Raw genomic sequence first — 15151 nt, 5'->3', positions numbered from 1 at the left:
TTCTATCATTATTCAAGACCTGCCTTTAGCCCTTAAGACCTAATATCGTCGCCCTGTGGCAAAATAAGTTACACGGGACCTAGGATTGGAAACTATGAGAAGTAGACCGCATTAACTATGCGTCACCATTGAGACGACTGGGCTCGGCACTGGAAGATTGGGACAGGCGACATTGGGAGTGACACCTAAGTAACATTGATGCGCCAGATGAAGTGAGTATGGTACACTATCATTTTGACAAGTAACAAATTTGATAACCATGTCTGAAATAGTACGCCGGTAGGCACCCAGCCCCCTCAATCTACATTCGCAGTTCGGTGCCTATGATTCGGCTATCTCTCGAGCATGCTTCAGGCGATGCAGCTCATGAACCTCTTCATCCAGACCTGGAGCCGGGCCGTCAGCGATCAGGCCCGGCGCAACCTGATTGACTGGGAGCGGAACCACCGGTCCAGCTTTCAAGCCTAATTGCGTCCTCCACAGAATAAGTTGAGCTGACGAGCTAGCATAGACGATTCGTCCCAAACCCGCATATGCGTGCACACTCGTGCACATTGGACAGTGTTCACCAGAAGTGTAGACGGTGGCAGTAGCGCGGTCGGCGGGCGTCAGGTGCTTTTGGGCCCAAATGGCCAGCGTGAACTCCGGATGCAAGGTGACGTCTGCCTCAGTGTTGCATCGGTTACGATCCTCCCTGAGAATCTTGCCGGTGGCATCTACAAGCACTGACCCGAACGGATCGTCACCCGCCTCAACCGCTTCGCGGGCTAGGTTCACACATCGACGCAAGTAGCCAATATCTGCGCTGGATACCATTTTGCTCGGTAATTGGCGATTTCACACTAGCAAGGATGCCACTTTGCGAGTTGGATGGGCAGCTCTTCCCGAGAGTGTAGTTCAAAGTCGATTGTTGGAGGATAGAGATATGCCTCTAGGTGCCCGAGTGGTTGTAGTGGTCCGTGCGCTCAATGGGCATGCGGTGTTGATGCAGGAGGTTGCTGTGGAAGTGGAGAATCCGCGTATTTACTAGTAAATTTACTAGCTAGTGTCATGTGACAATGATGAAGACGATGGTTTTCGGGTCTAGCTATCATGCCTATATTTATAGTAGAGAAGCGAGAAAACTCTACAGATGAAATCTGGCCACATTGGGACACAGTTCCCTGATTGGGGCGGTTTTCTGATCAGTCAGCGTCAGAATCCGGCAGTTGGATAAATTACCCGAGCATAATTGCTGACAGCTCCGGAGGCCAGATAGGAAAACTTGCCGCCTTAGGAATGGTAAGCATACGATAAGGACACTGAATCACGTTCAAAAGAGCCGATAGTTCTTCTTTCAAGCACGACTAAAATCAACGAACGAGCTGTCTTGGCAAATATACTTTCAAATGCTCAGCGTTCAAGTGGTGCGGAGGAGAATGGAGACGGACCGGAGAAAACCACGTTTTATTGAGAACTGGTAGAGATTAAGAGATTATTCAGGGTAGCTGAAGCTTGACGCTTCTCTGATCTCTTTATGTAACTACCAGATATAATGTAGAGGGCTTGGAAAATCGAAACCCCTTACTGAATATTAAACGACTGGTACATCGTCGGCTCGTCCTGAGATATTTGAACTCTCTCCAACAAGTAAGATGCATCAAATAGCCTTGAGAATGTTTGATCCTAATTGCCTCCAGCGACAGTAACATATGGGTTCAAATCTTACTTCTCTAGATCCTGTGCCATTAAGATTTCGCTGCATTGTTAGCTTCATTATCTTAGACTCGGGTGCGATTAACCCGACCTCGCCATAGCAGTATTGTTTTAAAACATCTGTAGCAGCGAAGTAGGAGCGTATTGATCAACGAAAAAGCGGGACTTCCCCGCATTCATAACCGGACATTTCCTGTAAGCCCCAGACTTGGCTTAGCGACTGTCTAACTGGAAATGCGGGATGTCGATCTACTACATTCCAACTTTGGGCCCCATAGCAAACCGTCTGTGCAGTTGCATTCGCTCAGTGAATACCCCGAATTGGAATTCTTTTCCGCATCATGAAGGCTTCACTCCTATAATTTAAGATGATGCGACATGAAAACTGACTCCCTGGCCTGAGATGTTGATCATAAATCTGCGCTGTACCCAAATATCTCCCCAGTTGAAGGAACTACTAGAATTTTTGAATTTGCATGAGTGTGACCCAATGATATAACCTCATTATGTTCTTACGTCACCTTCTTGCTGTGATTTCGGTCGCGGCAACTTTCGTGCAACAAAATGTTGCGCTCAGTCCGTCAACAGGAGGCGGCTCTCAGGACATTGTAACATGGGACAAGGTTAGTCATTTCACTTATTTTTCGGTCTGAATAACTTTAATGAAGGAAATTGCAGCACTCTTTCTTTGTCCACGGTCAGCGTGTGTTGTTCTTTTCTGGAGAGTTTCATCCTTTTCGACTACCAGCTCCAGGGCTATGGCTAGATGTATTTCAGAAAATGAAGTCAATGGGTTTTAACGGGGCTTCGTTTTATGTCAACTGGGCACTTCTTGAAGGAAAAGAAGGAGAATTCGAAGCCGAGGGAGTTTTCGCTCTAGAACCGTTTTTCGAAGCCGCAAAAAAAGCAGGTAAGCTTCACGAGCTATCAAACAATTAATGTTTCTCTAAAGTCAGAAATCATTCTGAACTCAAACTTCAGGTATATATCTCCTTGCACGCCCGGGTCCATACATCAATGCTGAAGTCAGTGGTGGTGGATTTCCCGGATGGCTGGCGCGCATCCCAGTGGAGCTTAGAACGAGAAGCCCCCTATATTTAAACGCCACTCAAAACTATGTGTCGGGCATTGGATCGATCATTGCCAAGGCTCAAATCACAAATGGCGGCCCAGTCATTCTCCTGCAGCCCGAGAATGAGTACTCGTCAGGAAATCCGCCGTTCCCCGACCCCGTTTATTTCAAAGCTGTCGAAGATCAGTACAGGGATGCTGGTATCGTGATCCCTTTTATTAGCAACGATAATAGCCCACATGGTTATTTCTATGATCAGGGACCTCCAGAATGGCCTGTTTATGGACATGATAGTTACCCCATGGGTAAGTACAAAACATTATTTAGCAACAAAAAGTGTTCATTACTAAAGCATCATTCTAGGTTTTGACGATGACATCTACCAATGGCCCGCCAATGCTCTTCCAACTAACTATGGGGAGTTACATGAGGAAATGGCTCCTGACACACCTTACTCAGTCATGGAATGTCAAGGAGGAAGCTGGGATCCATGGGGAGGATATGGATACAACAAGACTGCAGCCAGATTAGGGCCCCCGTATCAACGCATCTTCTTCAAAAACATCTACAGCTTCGGAGCAACAGTCTTCAATGTCTACATGGGAGCCGGTGGAACAAACTGGGGTAACTTAGGCTACCCCGAAGGATACACTAGCTACGACTATGGTGCCCCCATTACTGAGCTGCGTACAGTCGAGCGAGAGAACTCCAGTGAGTTGAAGCTGCAAGCGATGTTCCTGCACTCTTCGCCCGAGTACCTCAGTGCCGTACCGCAAAACAATTCTCATGCCAATGGCTCATATACCGGGAATATGAACATCGCAACGACAGCACTATTTGGGAATAGCACGAATTTTTTTGTTCTTCGTCATGCGGTATATGACTCGCAGTCAACTGAGAAGTATCAAATCAGCCTGCCAACGAGTAAGGGAAACATTACTATTCCTCAGCTGGGTGGGTCTTTGTCACTTGTTGGTCGAGACTCTAAATTCCACGTCACGGACTACGATGTTGCAGGACTCAATCTCCTTTATTCTACCGCCGAAATTTTTACGTGGAGACATTTTGGAGATAAGCGGGTTCTCATAGTTTATGGTGGTCCTGGAGAAGTTCACGAGTTGGCCATTGAACAAGGTGGTCAGCCAATCGTTCTGGAAGGCCTCAAGGACTCTGTCAAATTCGGCAATAAATCTGATTCAACTGTCATTCAGTATACGGTTGGCGAGAAGAGAACAATTGTGATGTTATCCTCTGGGCTTTATGTCTATCTTATGGGTAAGCGATACTTATAAGGCTGCGAAAACCTATCTAGCTAACAACAACAGATCGCTATTCTGCATATAACTACTGGTCCATTGACCTGCCCAGTGATGAGCTCTCAGGCAACTTCACAAACTATACGACCTTCTTTAAGTCTCCTATTGTCAAAGCTGGCTATCTGGTGAGAACCGTCAAAGTGGACAAGGACAATGTGTACCTGACTGGTGATTTCAACGCCACAACGGACATCGAGATCATAGGTGCCAACAAAGCCACTAAATCTCTGTTCGTGAACGGTAAATCCACGGACTTTCAACAAACCTTTTATGGTGTCATCAAGGCTGTTTCAAATTTCGTTGCACCTAGCTTTTCTTTGCCGGAGCTTTCAAAGATTGACTGGAAGGCTTTGGATTCTCTGCCAGAAATTCAACCAGGTATGTTCTAGGAATTGTTATTCTTGGTGATGAATGATCTTGAAGTTCTTACCAATCGGTTGCAGACTACGACGATAGCATGTGGACGGCAGCGTCTCTCACCACCAGCAATAACACCGAGCGCAATCTTACCACCCCAGTCTCATTATATGCGTCAGACTATGGTTACAACACAGGCTATCTTCTTTACCGTGGCAAGTTCCAGGCCAACGGAAATGAAAAGATGTTCCTGGAGACGCAGGGCGGTTCAGCCTATGGTCACTCAATATGGCTCAATGACAAATTCGTGGGATCGTTTTCTGGTGCGATTACGGCCTATTCCATAAATCAAACTTGGAATCTTCCCACCCAGAAGGGACAAACTTATGTCATTACTGTTCTGATTGATCAAATGGGATTCGAAGAAAATGGGTCGGCTGGAACGAGCGACATGAAGACTCCTCGTGGAATCCTGGACTATTCGCTGTCGGGGCACAATAAGTCAGATATCTCATGGAAGCTTACAGGGAACTTTGGTGGCGAGGATTACCAAGATCACACGCGTGGTCCGCTGAACGAGGGTAAGCCCACTTCGGAAACCCCCTCTTCAAGAATCATAAAAACCTTTGGAGTTCTTGCTTCGGTCACCGCTAACCATTTGGGACATTACAGGAGGGTTATTCGCAGAACGGCAAGGTTACCATTTACCTGAAGCACCAACATCCTCATGGAATAGCACTCCATCCGGCCCAATGGCAGGTCTAAGTCAGCCTGGGGTAGCATTTTATGCTACTACCTTCAACTTAGACATGCCAACAGGCTACGACATCCCTATATCTCTCTCATTCGCGAACAAGACCGACACAACATCTAGCATTCGGTGTCAGATCTATGTCAACGGGTACCAATTTGGCAAATGGGTGCACAACATTGGACCCCAGGATATCTTCCCTGTTCCTGAGGGTATTTGGAATTACCACGGTGCCAACTATCTAGGTGTTAGTTTATGGGCACTTGAGGAGGGTGGAGGAAAGGTGGAGAACTTGGAACTGATTGCTGGTCCCATCATTGAGAGTAGCTATTCACGTCCAATTGAGATGAGTCCGATCTCTCTGTGGCATAAGCGCGATGGGGCTTATTGATTGATACCAAGATCAGCAAGGTAGTTGAAGTCAGCAAAATATCATGAAACGGTTTTATCGATACTAAGGTTGAGCACAAGCACATATTGTAGGCCCGTGAATCGTTCGTTTGCGGCAGCTGGCAAGCATATGATATGCTAGACAAATACATATACATTGTCAAGAAACGTAATCCAATGGCTACCTAATCGATTGTTCATTTTACACTAGACATATGAACACCCCCAACTCCGTCATTAATGAGGCATCTCCATCCAAAAACACACCGAAAACAAGATCACCAGGCACCTGGGTCGAAATCAAAACGAGACAATTCCTTCTGTGAATCCTCAACATCCTTCTTGGCCTTCATGCGCATGTAGAAGATCGGACAATCACGCGAAGAGCAAATAACCTCACAGTGCAGACTGCCCTGGCAGCGCTGGCATTGAGTCCACAGTCTACCGAACCGAACCTCCAAATCGGACACCTTGGTCAGTGTCTTGGTGTATAATTCACCCAGACGAGGGCGACAGTGTTCACACACCGCGCCGGCCATCTCCTCCTTGCCAGCGAGCGGTTTCTTGCATCCCATGCAGGTCTGAGTGCGCTTAGCAAACTTCATCAACCCGCCCAAACTGGGCGCGGCGACGGAGATGGACCGCGTGTGTTCACCAGTAAGCAGTTGGCCAGCCTTCTTCTCGCCCAAAATAGGCTCGAAAATACGGCCTAGTGGGTTGGCGAGTTGGTTGTCGAGGTAGTATTTGGTGTCAATGGGGATGTTGTTTTCCAAAACGTAGATGGGATCCTCAGAACGCTCGTAGTTCTTCGAATTTGCAGCGCCCTTAATCATGACATACGCCACACGGTCACCCAGAGTGGGTGCGGATCCCGCGTCACGTTTGCGCATGCGCTCGGCGAGTTCGACGTGCGCTTGTTTGGCGCTATAGTCGCTCTTGGAGAGTGCCTTGGTGATCACCAATTTCGACATATCAACCTTGTTCTGCAGAAGGTCCGAGATGGTATCTTTGACATAGCTGCACGGCGGATTAGTTTGTGGACGCAAAAAGGAACAAGACGTACTTACTTCTGAGCGCCGTCAAGGTCTCGGTCTATCAAGATCTTGTTCAGCACTGTTTCAATGACGTTTTGGACGAGCAGGCAGTTGTCACGTCGCACAGTCTCAATACCCTTGGTGTCCATCTTGTCATGCTTCTTGGGGTTCGTCCAGTACAATCCGGCGTACCGCTTCTTGTTGATCAGAAGATAGGGGAAGTACACCTTCTCGAACTCCAGCTTGATGGGTTTGATAAATTTGGATGAGACAAAGTCAGCTGCCTCCTGTCCAAGCTTCATCGCATCCTCGAGTTCGGAGACACCAAATTTGACCATGACCGAGTCAGTATCACCGTAGATGACTTGAGCATCATGAGAATAGCCATTGGCGATGGTGTAGCGAGTCTCGACTTCTTGTTTTGTCTTTTCGATCATTTGACGTCCGTAACTGGTAGTGCTACTGGCAATTGGGAGACATGGCAGCTTGCCAACTGTAGCACCCGTAAGACCGTAGACACTGTTCGCGCTGATTTTCAGAGCAAGCTGTCGACCGTTCAGCACAGCCTTCTTGAACGGGTCCGTCTCCACGGCCAGCTCTTTCTTGGCTTTCTTCCTGGCCGACAAAAGCTCCTCGAGAATTTGCGACAATAGACCCTTGCGAACCTTGGTGGTGCAGAACATATCTCCGTTGGGCGTCACAATGTAGTCATCGTCTTTCTTGAGACCCAGCTTCTCCACATTAGCTTTGTTCAAGAGAGTAGTGTAACAGAGGTTGTGGGCCTGAATAATCGAGGGATACAGCGACGCGAAATCGAGGGTCGCAATGGGCACACCGTAATATCCTCGCACTGGTTCAATGACAGTAGCGCCCTCGTAGTCCTGCTCGTCGTTTGACTTAGCGTTGGGGATGACAAGTTGCTGTTCCAGCGCTTTTCGAAACAACTGGCTGATGAATTTGACCTGTTGGCCACGAGACAAAAGGTAGTTGAAAGGCACGCCAGTGACCCTTGCCATCTCGGTGTAGTTCACCAGACACATTAGCTTGTCCATCAGTCTCTGCGGTAAATACGCGTCCTTCAAACAGTATACAGCCAGTCGTCGCCTCGAGTCGGGAGTGCCGTTGAAGAGTTCGGTGATCATCGTGTGGTGCACATCTTCCTTCTGCTCGCCCAAGAATTCATAGGATACAGAGTTGAGGGTATAACTTCGCAGTTGGTGGTCTCTTTGCACCAATTGAAGGAGATCAAGCTGAATTCTGCCGTTCGTGTTCGTCGCCTTCGTCTCACGACTGCCCATCTGTTTGCTGGAGAAATTTGTTTCCTTCGCTTCTGACTTCATCCCCCTCAGTCTGGTCCAGTACGGGAACCCAGTACACTTCAGATGCTTTGCCCGGTCGAGCAGATACGGAAAATCGAAGTTGGCTATGTTGTATCCGATGATTACATCGGGATCCACCTTTTCCACGAAATCGCGCCACGCGTTCAGCATGTTCTCCTCCTTTTCAAACTCGAGAATTTGTGTGTTGACGATCAGACTGCACGTGTCAAGAACAAACACATTTCGAATGAACGGCTTCGACTCTCCGTAGCGGGTAACGACATTGGCGATTTGGATGACTGGATCTTGGTTGGGTTCCGGGAAGATGCCCTTTCGGCCGGCGCATTCGATATCAAAGGACAAAATGCGGAGTGGCGCCATCTTCGCCCATTCTCCGTTGGGTGGGTGAGCGATCATATCGTGGTAGTCGACGGCGGCCTCGATTTGGCAGTTGGACTGCCTTTCGCGGTGAGGAAGAAGGCGATATTTCCCTGCCTTCGCCTCAACCCAGGCCATTCCGGCAAGACCGGTATCAATCATAAATCGCAGTAGGTATTGGATACTGTCGAATGTGAGAATCCCATTGTCCGCTGAATTCCACAGGCCCTTGTAGTTCATGGTCCCGCTGCCAGTTTCCAGGGCGCTGCGAAGTCTGCTGATCGATCTTGGGTCTGTCACGGTGATTTTGATGTAATAAGTCTTCTGGTTTCCTTGAAATCCATACATGTTTTCCCTCATGGTTATATCAACGGATTGTATAACCTGCCCGTGTTGGGCAAGTTTCGACTCGAGGAAAGCCTTATAGGGTTCGCAATCTGCTTTGGTGAAATTGACAGGGGCAGCGATGTACAGGTAGTGTTGAAAGCCGGTGACATGCAACAAAACCGATTGACCTTCCTGCTCGAATAGTTAGATCGGACGCAAACGCAGACCGGACACTCTGCTTACCTCTGTGACACCAAAAAGGCGGACAGCCATCTTTCCGCCCATCATCGACCCTTCCTCCGCATCAATCTGCTGAAAGCAAATGTTCTCTTTTGTTTCGTCAAAGTCGCGCAGTGGCGGGCGCTCCCACTGTTGATCTCTCTCGGAGTTGTTCTCCTTCAAGCCGTTGATGTCCTGGGTCATTTTCTCCAAAACCTCCGCCTCGAACTGGCTTTTTTGTGGCTGGCTCGAGCCAAAGCCCTTTCGTGGTCCATTCTGAGAAGATCGTAGGAGCTGGGCCGCGGACTCGTTGTCCAGTTTGCGCTTCTTCAGCGCGCTGGGAGACTTGAGAGCATTGCGGGGACTATTGGTGGCGTCACCCAGCACCCGCTTCTGGGGCATGACAGCTTCAGGCATGGTAGCAATTCATAGAATAGAAATGCAGAAGCTATGGGATAACAGACTCGACGAGTCAGTGGGTAGGGGGTTGAGTGGACAGTGGAATGGGAGAGGATTAAGAACGACCCGACGCGACGTGACGCCCTTTACGCGTGGTGTCACGTGTGATAAGGCGAGATAATGGAGGCGGTGTGTCTTTGTAAGCTTGAGTACTGCGTCGGATGACGATGGTACAATTATTGTTATTTAATAGATATGGTCTCTATGAACCCTTTCTCTTGAAAATCTTTCGCATTTCTCTTCCATAGTATTATGTATCGCATTTCCCATCCCCAGCGCACCCGCACCTGCACGAGCGCGTATTCTGCCGGCAGAAATATGACTCTTCCCCGCCAAACGATGACAGGACACGAGATTCTCCTTGCGCCACTGACCGGGTTGGTTTTGATATGTGGAGGCTCTTGTCTTTTGGTCACTATTGCTGCCTCTCTGATCGACAATTCTGGGTCAGCGCTGCCTTGCAGGGATGTGGGCCACATGATACACGCCCTGCCACGACATTTTAGAATCCGATGGAATCCTGAGTCAAGTGGGACATGTTCATTCGCCCTCCATTGATGGACAGTCCACCGTGGCATCTTTAAAAACACTCTATTCCTTCTGCTCGACTCGGATACATCTCGACTTCCCTCCGGTGGAGGTACTGCTCGGTTTTCTCCAGAATCACCGTAAAACAGTCGGCTGCTGGTATCCATTCCTGGAGCATCAATCTCTGAATGTTGTTGGGAACGTGAGTTAGTTTTTGCCTTTTCTGTTTGCGGTGATCAATATGTCGATGTTTCGATCAGCTGCGGAAATATCGTCCGACGAGTCGAGCTCGGAAGACAGCGAGCTGCAGGATCCCAGGAACGTTGCCCAGGACTCCGGCAAGGGCAAAATGGCTGAACAAAATCCGAAGGACTCGGGAAGCCAAGCGGATACTTTGTCTTTCGACGATGTGTCCGAATTCTCCCATGATGCGCTAGATGTGAACATCGAGCGCCACGCGAATGTGATGACAGCTGCGTTGCTGGAATTTTACTGCCAAAGTCGTGCGGCAGATATCCTGAACGCCCAGCAGGGCTCGAGTCGAACATTCACACGCCAATCTCCCGAGGTGCAGTATCTAGGCAAGAAACTGTACAAGTACAAGTCACATTTTCTGTCGTCGCATGGTGTTCTTGCGGACGGCATTGACAAAGAGGAATGGGGCTCAACACGACAAAGCTATCGCGACAACCTCGATCTGCTCGGCTTGTCTGCTCTGGATGAGTTGAATCTGAGTGAGCCTCACAAGCAGCCCCCTCATATTGGCACCACCGAGGAACTGGCACTAGTTCCAGGATCAAAACTGAACAAACATGAGTCGGGGGATAATGCGCAATTCTGGCTGGCTCGGCAAGGGGCTTTGGGCTTCAGAAAACAACTACCGCCAACAAATAAACCTGACATGTTTGATAACATCCCGAATGGCGCAAAAGGATTACCCAATTCCTTCGTTCCTCTTTTTGGCAGTTCTCCTGTGGGTGTGCCACTATTCAATGCTCCAGTTGCTCAGCCCTATAATCATCTGTCTCGTTATTCCGTCGAGTTTAGTGAGCTCAAGGTCCTTGGCCGTGGCTCGTTCGGTGAAGTTTATCATGTTAAGAACCATATCGACGGTCAAGACTATGCGGTCAAGAAAATCCCGCTCAGCCAGAGGCGACTCGACCAGCTCCAGTACGGCGGTCAGATCCACTTGGAGACCATCATGAAAGAAATTCGGACCCTCGCTCGGCTGGAGCACGCCAACATTGTGCGGTACTATGGAGCATGGGTTGAACAGGCACATGTATCCAATCCTGCTGCAGCTGCGCAACGCTCACCTCACCTCAAGTATGAGCGCACGCAGGTCGGGATGCCTAGCCAAGCCTCCACAAATGAGCCGAGTATGGGTATTGTCTTTGAGCACTCCGAGAGCTCAGCAGTTGAATACCTTCCGAGTCTCGACGAACAAGGCTTTTCAAACGGAATACAGCGTTGGGAGAGTCGTGCCACTACTTCTTCCCATATATCAAAGAAGAGCTCGGGACGAGATCAGAAGGATGAGGACGACGACATTGAATCTATTCCCCGAAACTTCGACAAACCCTCTTATGGACATACTTCCACATTTGGGGCAACGGACGGTGACATTTTTACCGATGGCCTCAGTCAAGACCAGTCCAAGTTACAGGTCCAACGCCAAGCCCGTGTTGCGCATCAACCGCCCGCCGTCATTCTCCACATTCAGATGTCGCTACATCCGATCTCGCTCGGCTCGTATCTGAATCAACAAGCAGCCACCAAGGACGAGGGTGGCGATTATATTTCCCGGAAACATTGTTTCCATCTCTTACCCTCGGTGCGACTGATGCAGGATATTGTCTCTGGGGTAGAATACCTGCATGCCCAGGGAATTGTCCACCGCGATTTGAAACCAGCAAATATCTTTCTGTCCACGCCTGAGAATAGTCTTCTGAACACCTGCGCATCCTGCAGCTCTGAGCATGGCACTCCACGCCACTTCTGCCGTCCTCGGATCGGCGACTTTGGTCTCGTTGCAGACATCTCCCATCTGAACGAAACCTCTTCAGATGAAACCGTGACACCATACCGTGAGGGCCCGCCCATCCAGCGGGTCGTTGGAACCGAGTTCTATCGACCACCAGCAGATGCCGTCGAAAACCACGGCGCCGCTTACTTTGATACATACCGGATTGACGAGAAACTGGATGTCTATGCGCTGGGGGTTATTCTGTTTGAACTGGTCTACCGTCTGAACACCAAGATGGAGCGGCAGCTGGTTTTGAACGACTTGACGCATGGATCCAAGGACAACCCTACGGAGCACACGTTATTCCCCCGCGACTTTTCCTACAAGGTCGACCGTGGTGGGACCATGCTAGATAATGGGACGACGGTGGCCGAGGCGCTAATGACCTGTATCCGGGGCATGCTGGTACCGCAGTCGCAGGCCCGATGGAGCTGTCGTGATATCACAGAGCATCTACGGCGCATTGAGGCGGCAGTTATAGCATAAAGATCATTTGTACATATAGGAGAACCAGAACTACTAGTGTTATTACGTGGCGGAGTGGGGGCGTAAGCAGAAGCTGCCATGAACCGAGCGACATGAATAATAAGCCTTAACTAGTCTTTGTTAGATCAAGTCCATAGGGCTCCTGTCTGGGGCCGCCCGTCCTTTAAGTTACCCCGTGTTCCCTTCTCCCTCTTGGCCGTTTGCCCAAGGTGGAATTCACCTCCAAGACAGAAAGAAAGCCAAGGGCTTGCACATCACCACCGCGATGAGTTCACGATTTAGGATCGTCCTGGAGTCACCTTACTCGATGACGGATCGGAAGGCGCATAACTTCCTCCCCGGCGATGTTGTGTCAGGTAAAGTTATCTTGTCTGCGAAAGGCGACGAGAAGATCAAAGACATATCTATCACATTCAAGGGGTCACTGTTTGCAAAATCTACAGAGGGGAATTTCAGGGATACCTACAACTTCGATATCTTTAGGCTAAGCGAAACGTTGCTTCAGGGTCCTGCCAAGATGGCGGCGTCCACCTACGAGTACCCTTTCTTCTTTGAGATCCCCAAAAACTTCTTTAATCCGGTGGCATGGGAGGGATTCTCCAAACCTGGTGACCTCTATTCGTCTCCACTGGGCCCCATGTGGCCTATCCCACCTACATGCGAAGATGCCAGTCAGCTGCGAGACTCATACACGGATTGGAAAGTCACATATTCTTTAGCTGCCCAGGCTAAGAAAAGCATGCTGAGCCTAGGAGATGAACTCCCTATTGTTGTTACTTGCGAACCTACCCGAAACCCAAGTCCAGCACAGCAAGAAGCCCGTGACAGCTTCACGCAGCATTATACATTCACAAATTCGGGCATCCCAAAGCCACTCACCAAGGCAAAACCTAAAGATATCACTCAACACGGTGCTGGGAACTACCAACTGAGCCTCTCTCTGGTAGCAGCACCCATGACAGCGGTAATCATTGGCGAGCCCTTCACGCTAGCGTTCACTCTTCAAATCAACTCTCCAGAATCCGACTACAGGATGCCTTTACCCGAATTTCAGCTCAAAGATTACACCATCATCCTCAGAAGCTCTACGACTACAGGTGTTCCGCATGAGAAAAAGGCATTTCTTAGTTCCTCTGTGCTCAGCCCTCTTGCGCTCAGCCCCGACAAATATATTGTCAATGCGCCCTTGCGGCCCAACGAACCAGTATTGATACATGAGACGCTTCCTTCGCCATTCAAGTCGACGCCGTCTTTCAAAACGGTGCTACTTGAGAGGAGGTACTTCTTTCAAATTCACGCCCACGTGTCTTGTCTGGACAACACTGCCAACTTGAAGATCTTGCTGCCTTTCTGGCTACACGCTCCTAAAGTGCAAGAGATATGAACAGCCAGGGTGTGACAAACACAGCCCGGTTTATGATGCAGCAAGGAACATCACAACCCTTCCTTCTTTTATACAATTAATGACCCCTAAACCCAGAAACTGCTCTTTGTCCCAAAACGCCAAAAAGGGAGGCTTTATGGGTCGTGCGTAACATCCACCAACGCCACAAACTTCTGTACATAATGTGGTGCACGGGTCTAAAAAACGATCGGGGTGGATTTTACTATATAATTTTCTTCTTTTTGTCAACAATGATAGGAGTGCAATTAGAATCTAGCTTGGATAAGGATATCTAATATTATTTCAACTCGCCTAAGATGTTTGTTCTAAAATAGCTTAGATGAAACAAAGGGCAGGAGCAAAAGCAAATGCGGGAATACTTTTCAATAGGAATACCAAGGTCGTTGAGAGAGAAATCAAAGAAAAATAGGTGTCAAAACCTGAGAATGGACGGCCAAGCGTCATTCATGAGTGCTGTCTAGAGGCAAATGAAGAACATACAAAATGCATATGGATCTGCATCGCATACGGATCTGCATCGGAGGAGAAACGATGGATTCCAAAGGACCAAAAACGCCGGCTAACTTAGCAATAAAGACACTCTGAAGCATCCAGAGAAGACTGGTCTCAGACGTGCGTAAGGACGAAACCATATTGGTGTCGACGTCTAGGACAAATTTTTCTTTGAGAGGTGAAGCGGATATCCCACTTTTCAAGATCCAATAAAGACTGCTATTGTCATTGACAATATAGTTTTCACTGTTCCCATCGTTCTTCACAATGCCATTGACTGCGGTATCAAGCCATGCTGAGATCCCATACATTGTCTCGTTCAATCCGATAGCGGATATATTCGCCATCTTGTCGTAGAGTGCCAGTCCGTCAATAAACCTATTGAATTTATTAGATGAATATTATGTGGAAAATCTGCCTAGAGGGTTCTGAAGGCATTTGTAATGCTGTTCGCCATAGTGGTAATTCCACGGCCTATTCCCACTGCACCGTCTGTATTGATAGCTGTCTTAAATGCAACTCCCTTAGTATAAACACCGAGCGATGCGGTAAGCAGTCCACCAAACAACCCAAAAATTCCAGCAATCATAGTAGCGATCCAAGTATCGTTGGGCTTGAGAACATGTCAGAATACTAAGCCCGAACTAAGAAATTGATAACTAACCTCGGTTTGTGGAGGATATCCCATTGAACTAAAATCATTTGTGATGGATAATCCACGGCTATCGAGATTGTCCAAAGCGTCTTTAATGCCATTGACTATGGCAGTAAACCATTCGTTGAGATTGAAAACGTTATGAAAAGGAAGTCGTACTCCGCATTTATTAACGGTCCTTCAGCTGCATTTTGCTTGCAGACCTTTGATCATGATTACAGTCATGACGAACTCTGAAACAG

General features: G+C 48.5%; 5 protein-coding genes across 5 annotated transcripts; 3 read left to right on the top strand and 2 right to left on the bottom strand.

The window, feature by feature from the left end:
* Window positions 1-321: 321 nt before the first annotated feature.
* N7510_007793 (nucleoside deaminase) lies at window positions 322-816 on the bottom strand (the record flags this gene model as incomplete). Its single annotated transcript, XM_056979718.1, has 1 exon — window positions 322-816. One exon carries the CDS (start codon window positions 814-816, stop codon window positions 322-324), a length of 495 nt encoding a protein of 164 aa, XP_056832761.1.
* Window positions 817-2201: 1385 nt separating this feature from the next.
* N7510_007792 (glycoside hydrolase family 35 protein) lies at window positions 2202-5582 on the top strand (the record flags this gene model as incomplete). The annotated part of the gene is given in 9 exon segments (XM_056979717.1): window positions 2202-2318; window positions 2374-2605; window positions 2677-2867; window positions 2883-3072; window positions 3131-4029; window positions 4143-4461; window positions 4527-4747; window positions 4814-5021; window positions 5113-5582. The coding sequence occupies 9 exon segments, from the start codon at window positions 2202-2204 to the stop codon at window positions 5580-5582; spliced, it is 2847 nt and encodes a 948-aa protein (XP_056832760.1).
* A 277-nt stretch (window positions 5583-5859) lies between these two features.
* Window positions 5860-9275, bottom strand: N7510_007791 (DNA-directed DNA polymerase delta POL3; the record flags this gene model as incomplete). The annotated part of the gene is made up of 3 exons (XM_056979716.1): window positions 5860-6598; window positions 6649-8831; window positions 8883-9275. The coding sequence occupies 3 exons, from the start codon at window positions 9273-9275 to the stop codon at window positions 5860-5862; spliced, it is 3315 nt and encodes a 1104-aa protein (XP_056832759.1).
* An 811-nt stretch (window positions 9276-10086) lies between these two features.
* N7510_007790 (putative protein kinase) lies at window positions 10087-12357 on the top strand (the record flags this gene model as incomplete). The annotated part of the gene is made up of 1 exon (XM_056979715.1): window positions 10087-12357. One exon carries the CDS (start codon window positions 10087-10089, stop codon window positions 12355-12357), a length of 2271 nt encoding a protein of 756 aa, XP_056832758.1.
* A 307-nt stretch (window positions 12358-12664) lies between these two features.
* Window positions 12665-13741, top strand: N7510_007789 (uncharacterized protein; the record flags this gene model as incomplete). Its single annotated transcript, XM_056979714.1, has 1 exon — window positions 12665-13741. The coding sequence occupies one exon, from the start codon at window positions 12665-12667 to the stop codon at window positions 13739-13741; it is 1077 nt and encodes a 358-aa protein (XP_056832757.1).
* Between the last annotated feature and the right edge of the window lie 1410 nt (window positions 13742-15151).

Source organism: Penicillium lagena (genome assembly GCF_028827675.1).
Source record: "Penicillium lagena strain IBT 129212 chromosome Unknown utg000005l_segment0_segment0, whole genome shotgun sequence".
NCBI lineage: Eukaryota > Fungi > Ascomycota > Eurotiomycetes > Eurotiales > Aspergillaceae > Penicillium > Penicillium lagena.
The sequence above is the reverse complement of the archived record's forward strand: the minus strand, read 5'-3'. Positions and strand labels throughout refer to the sequence as shown.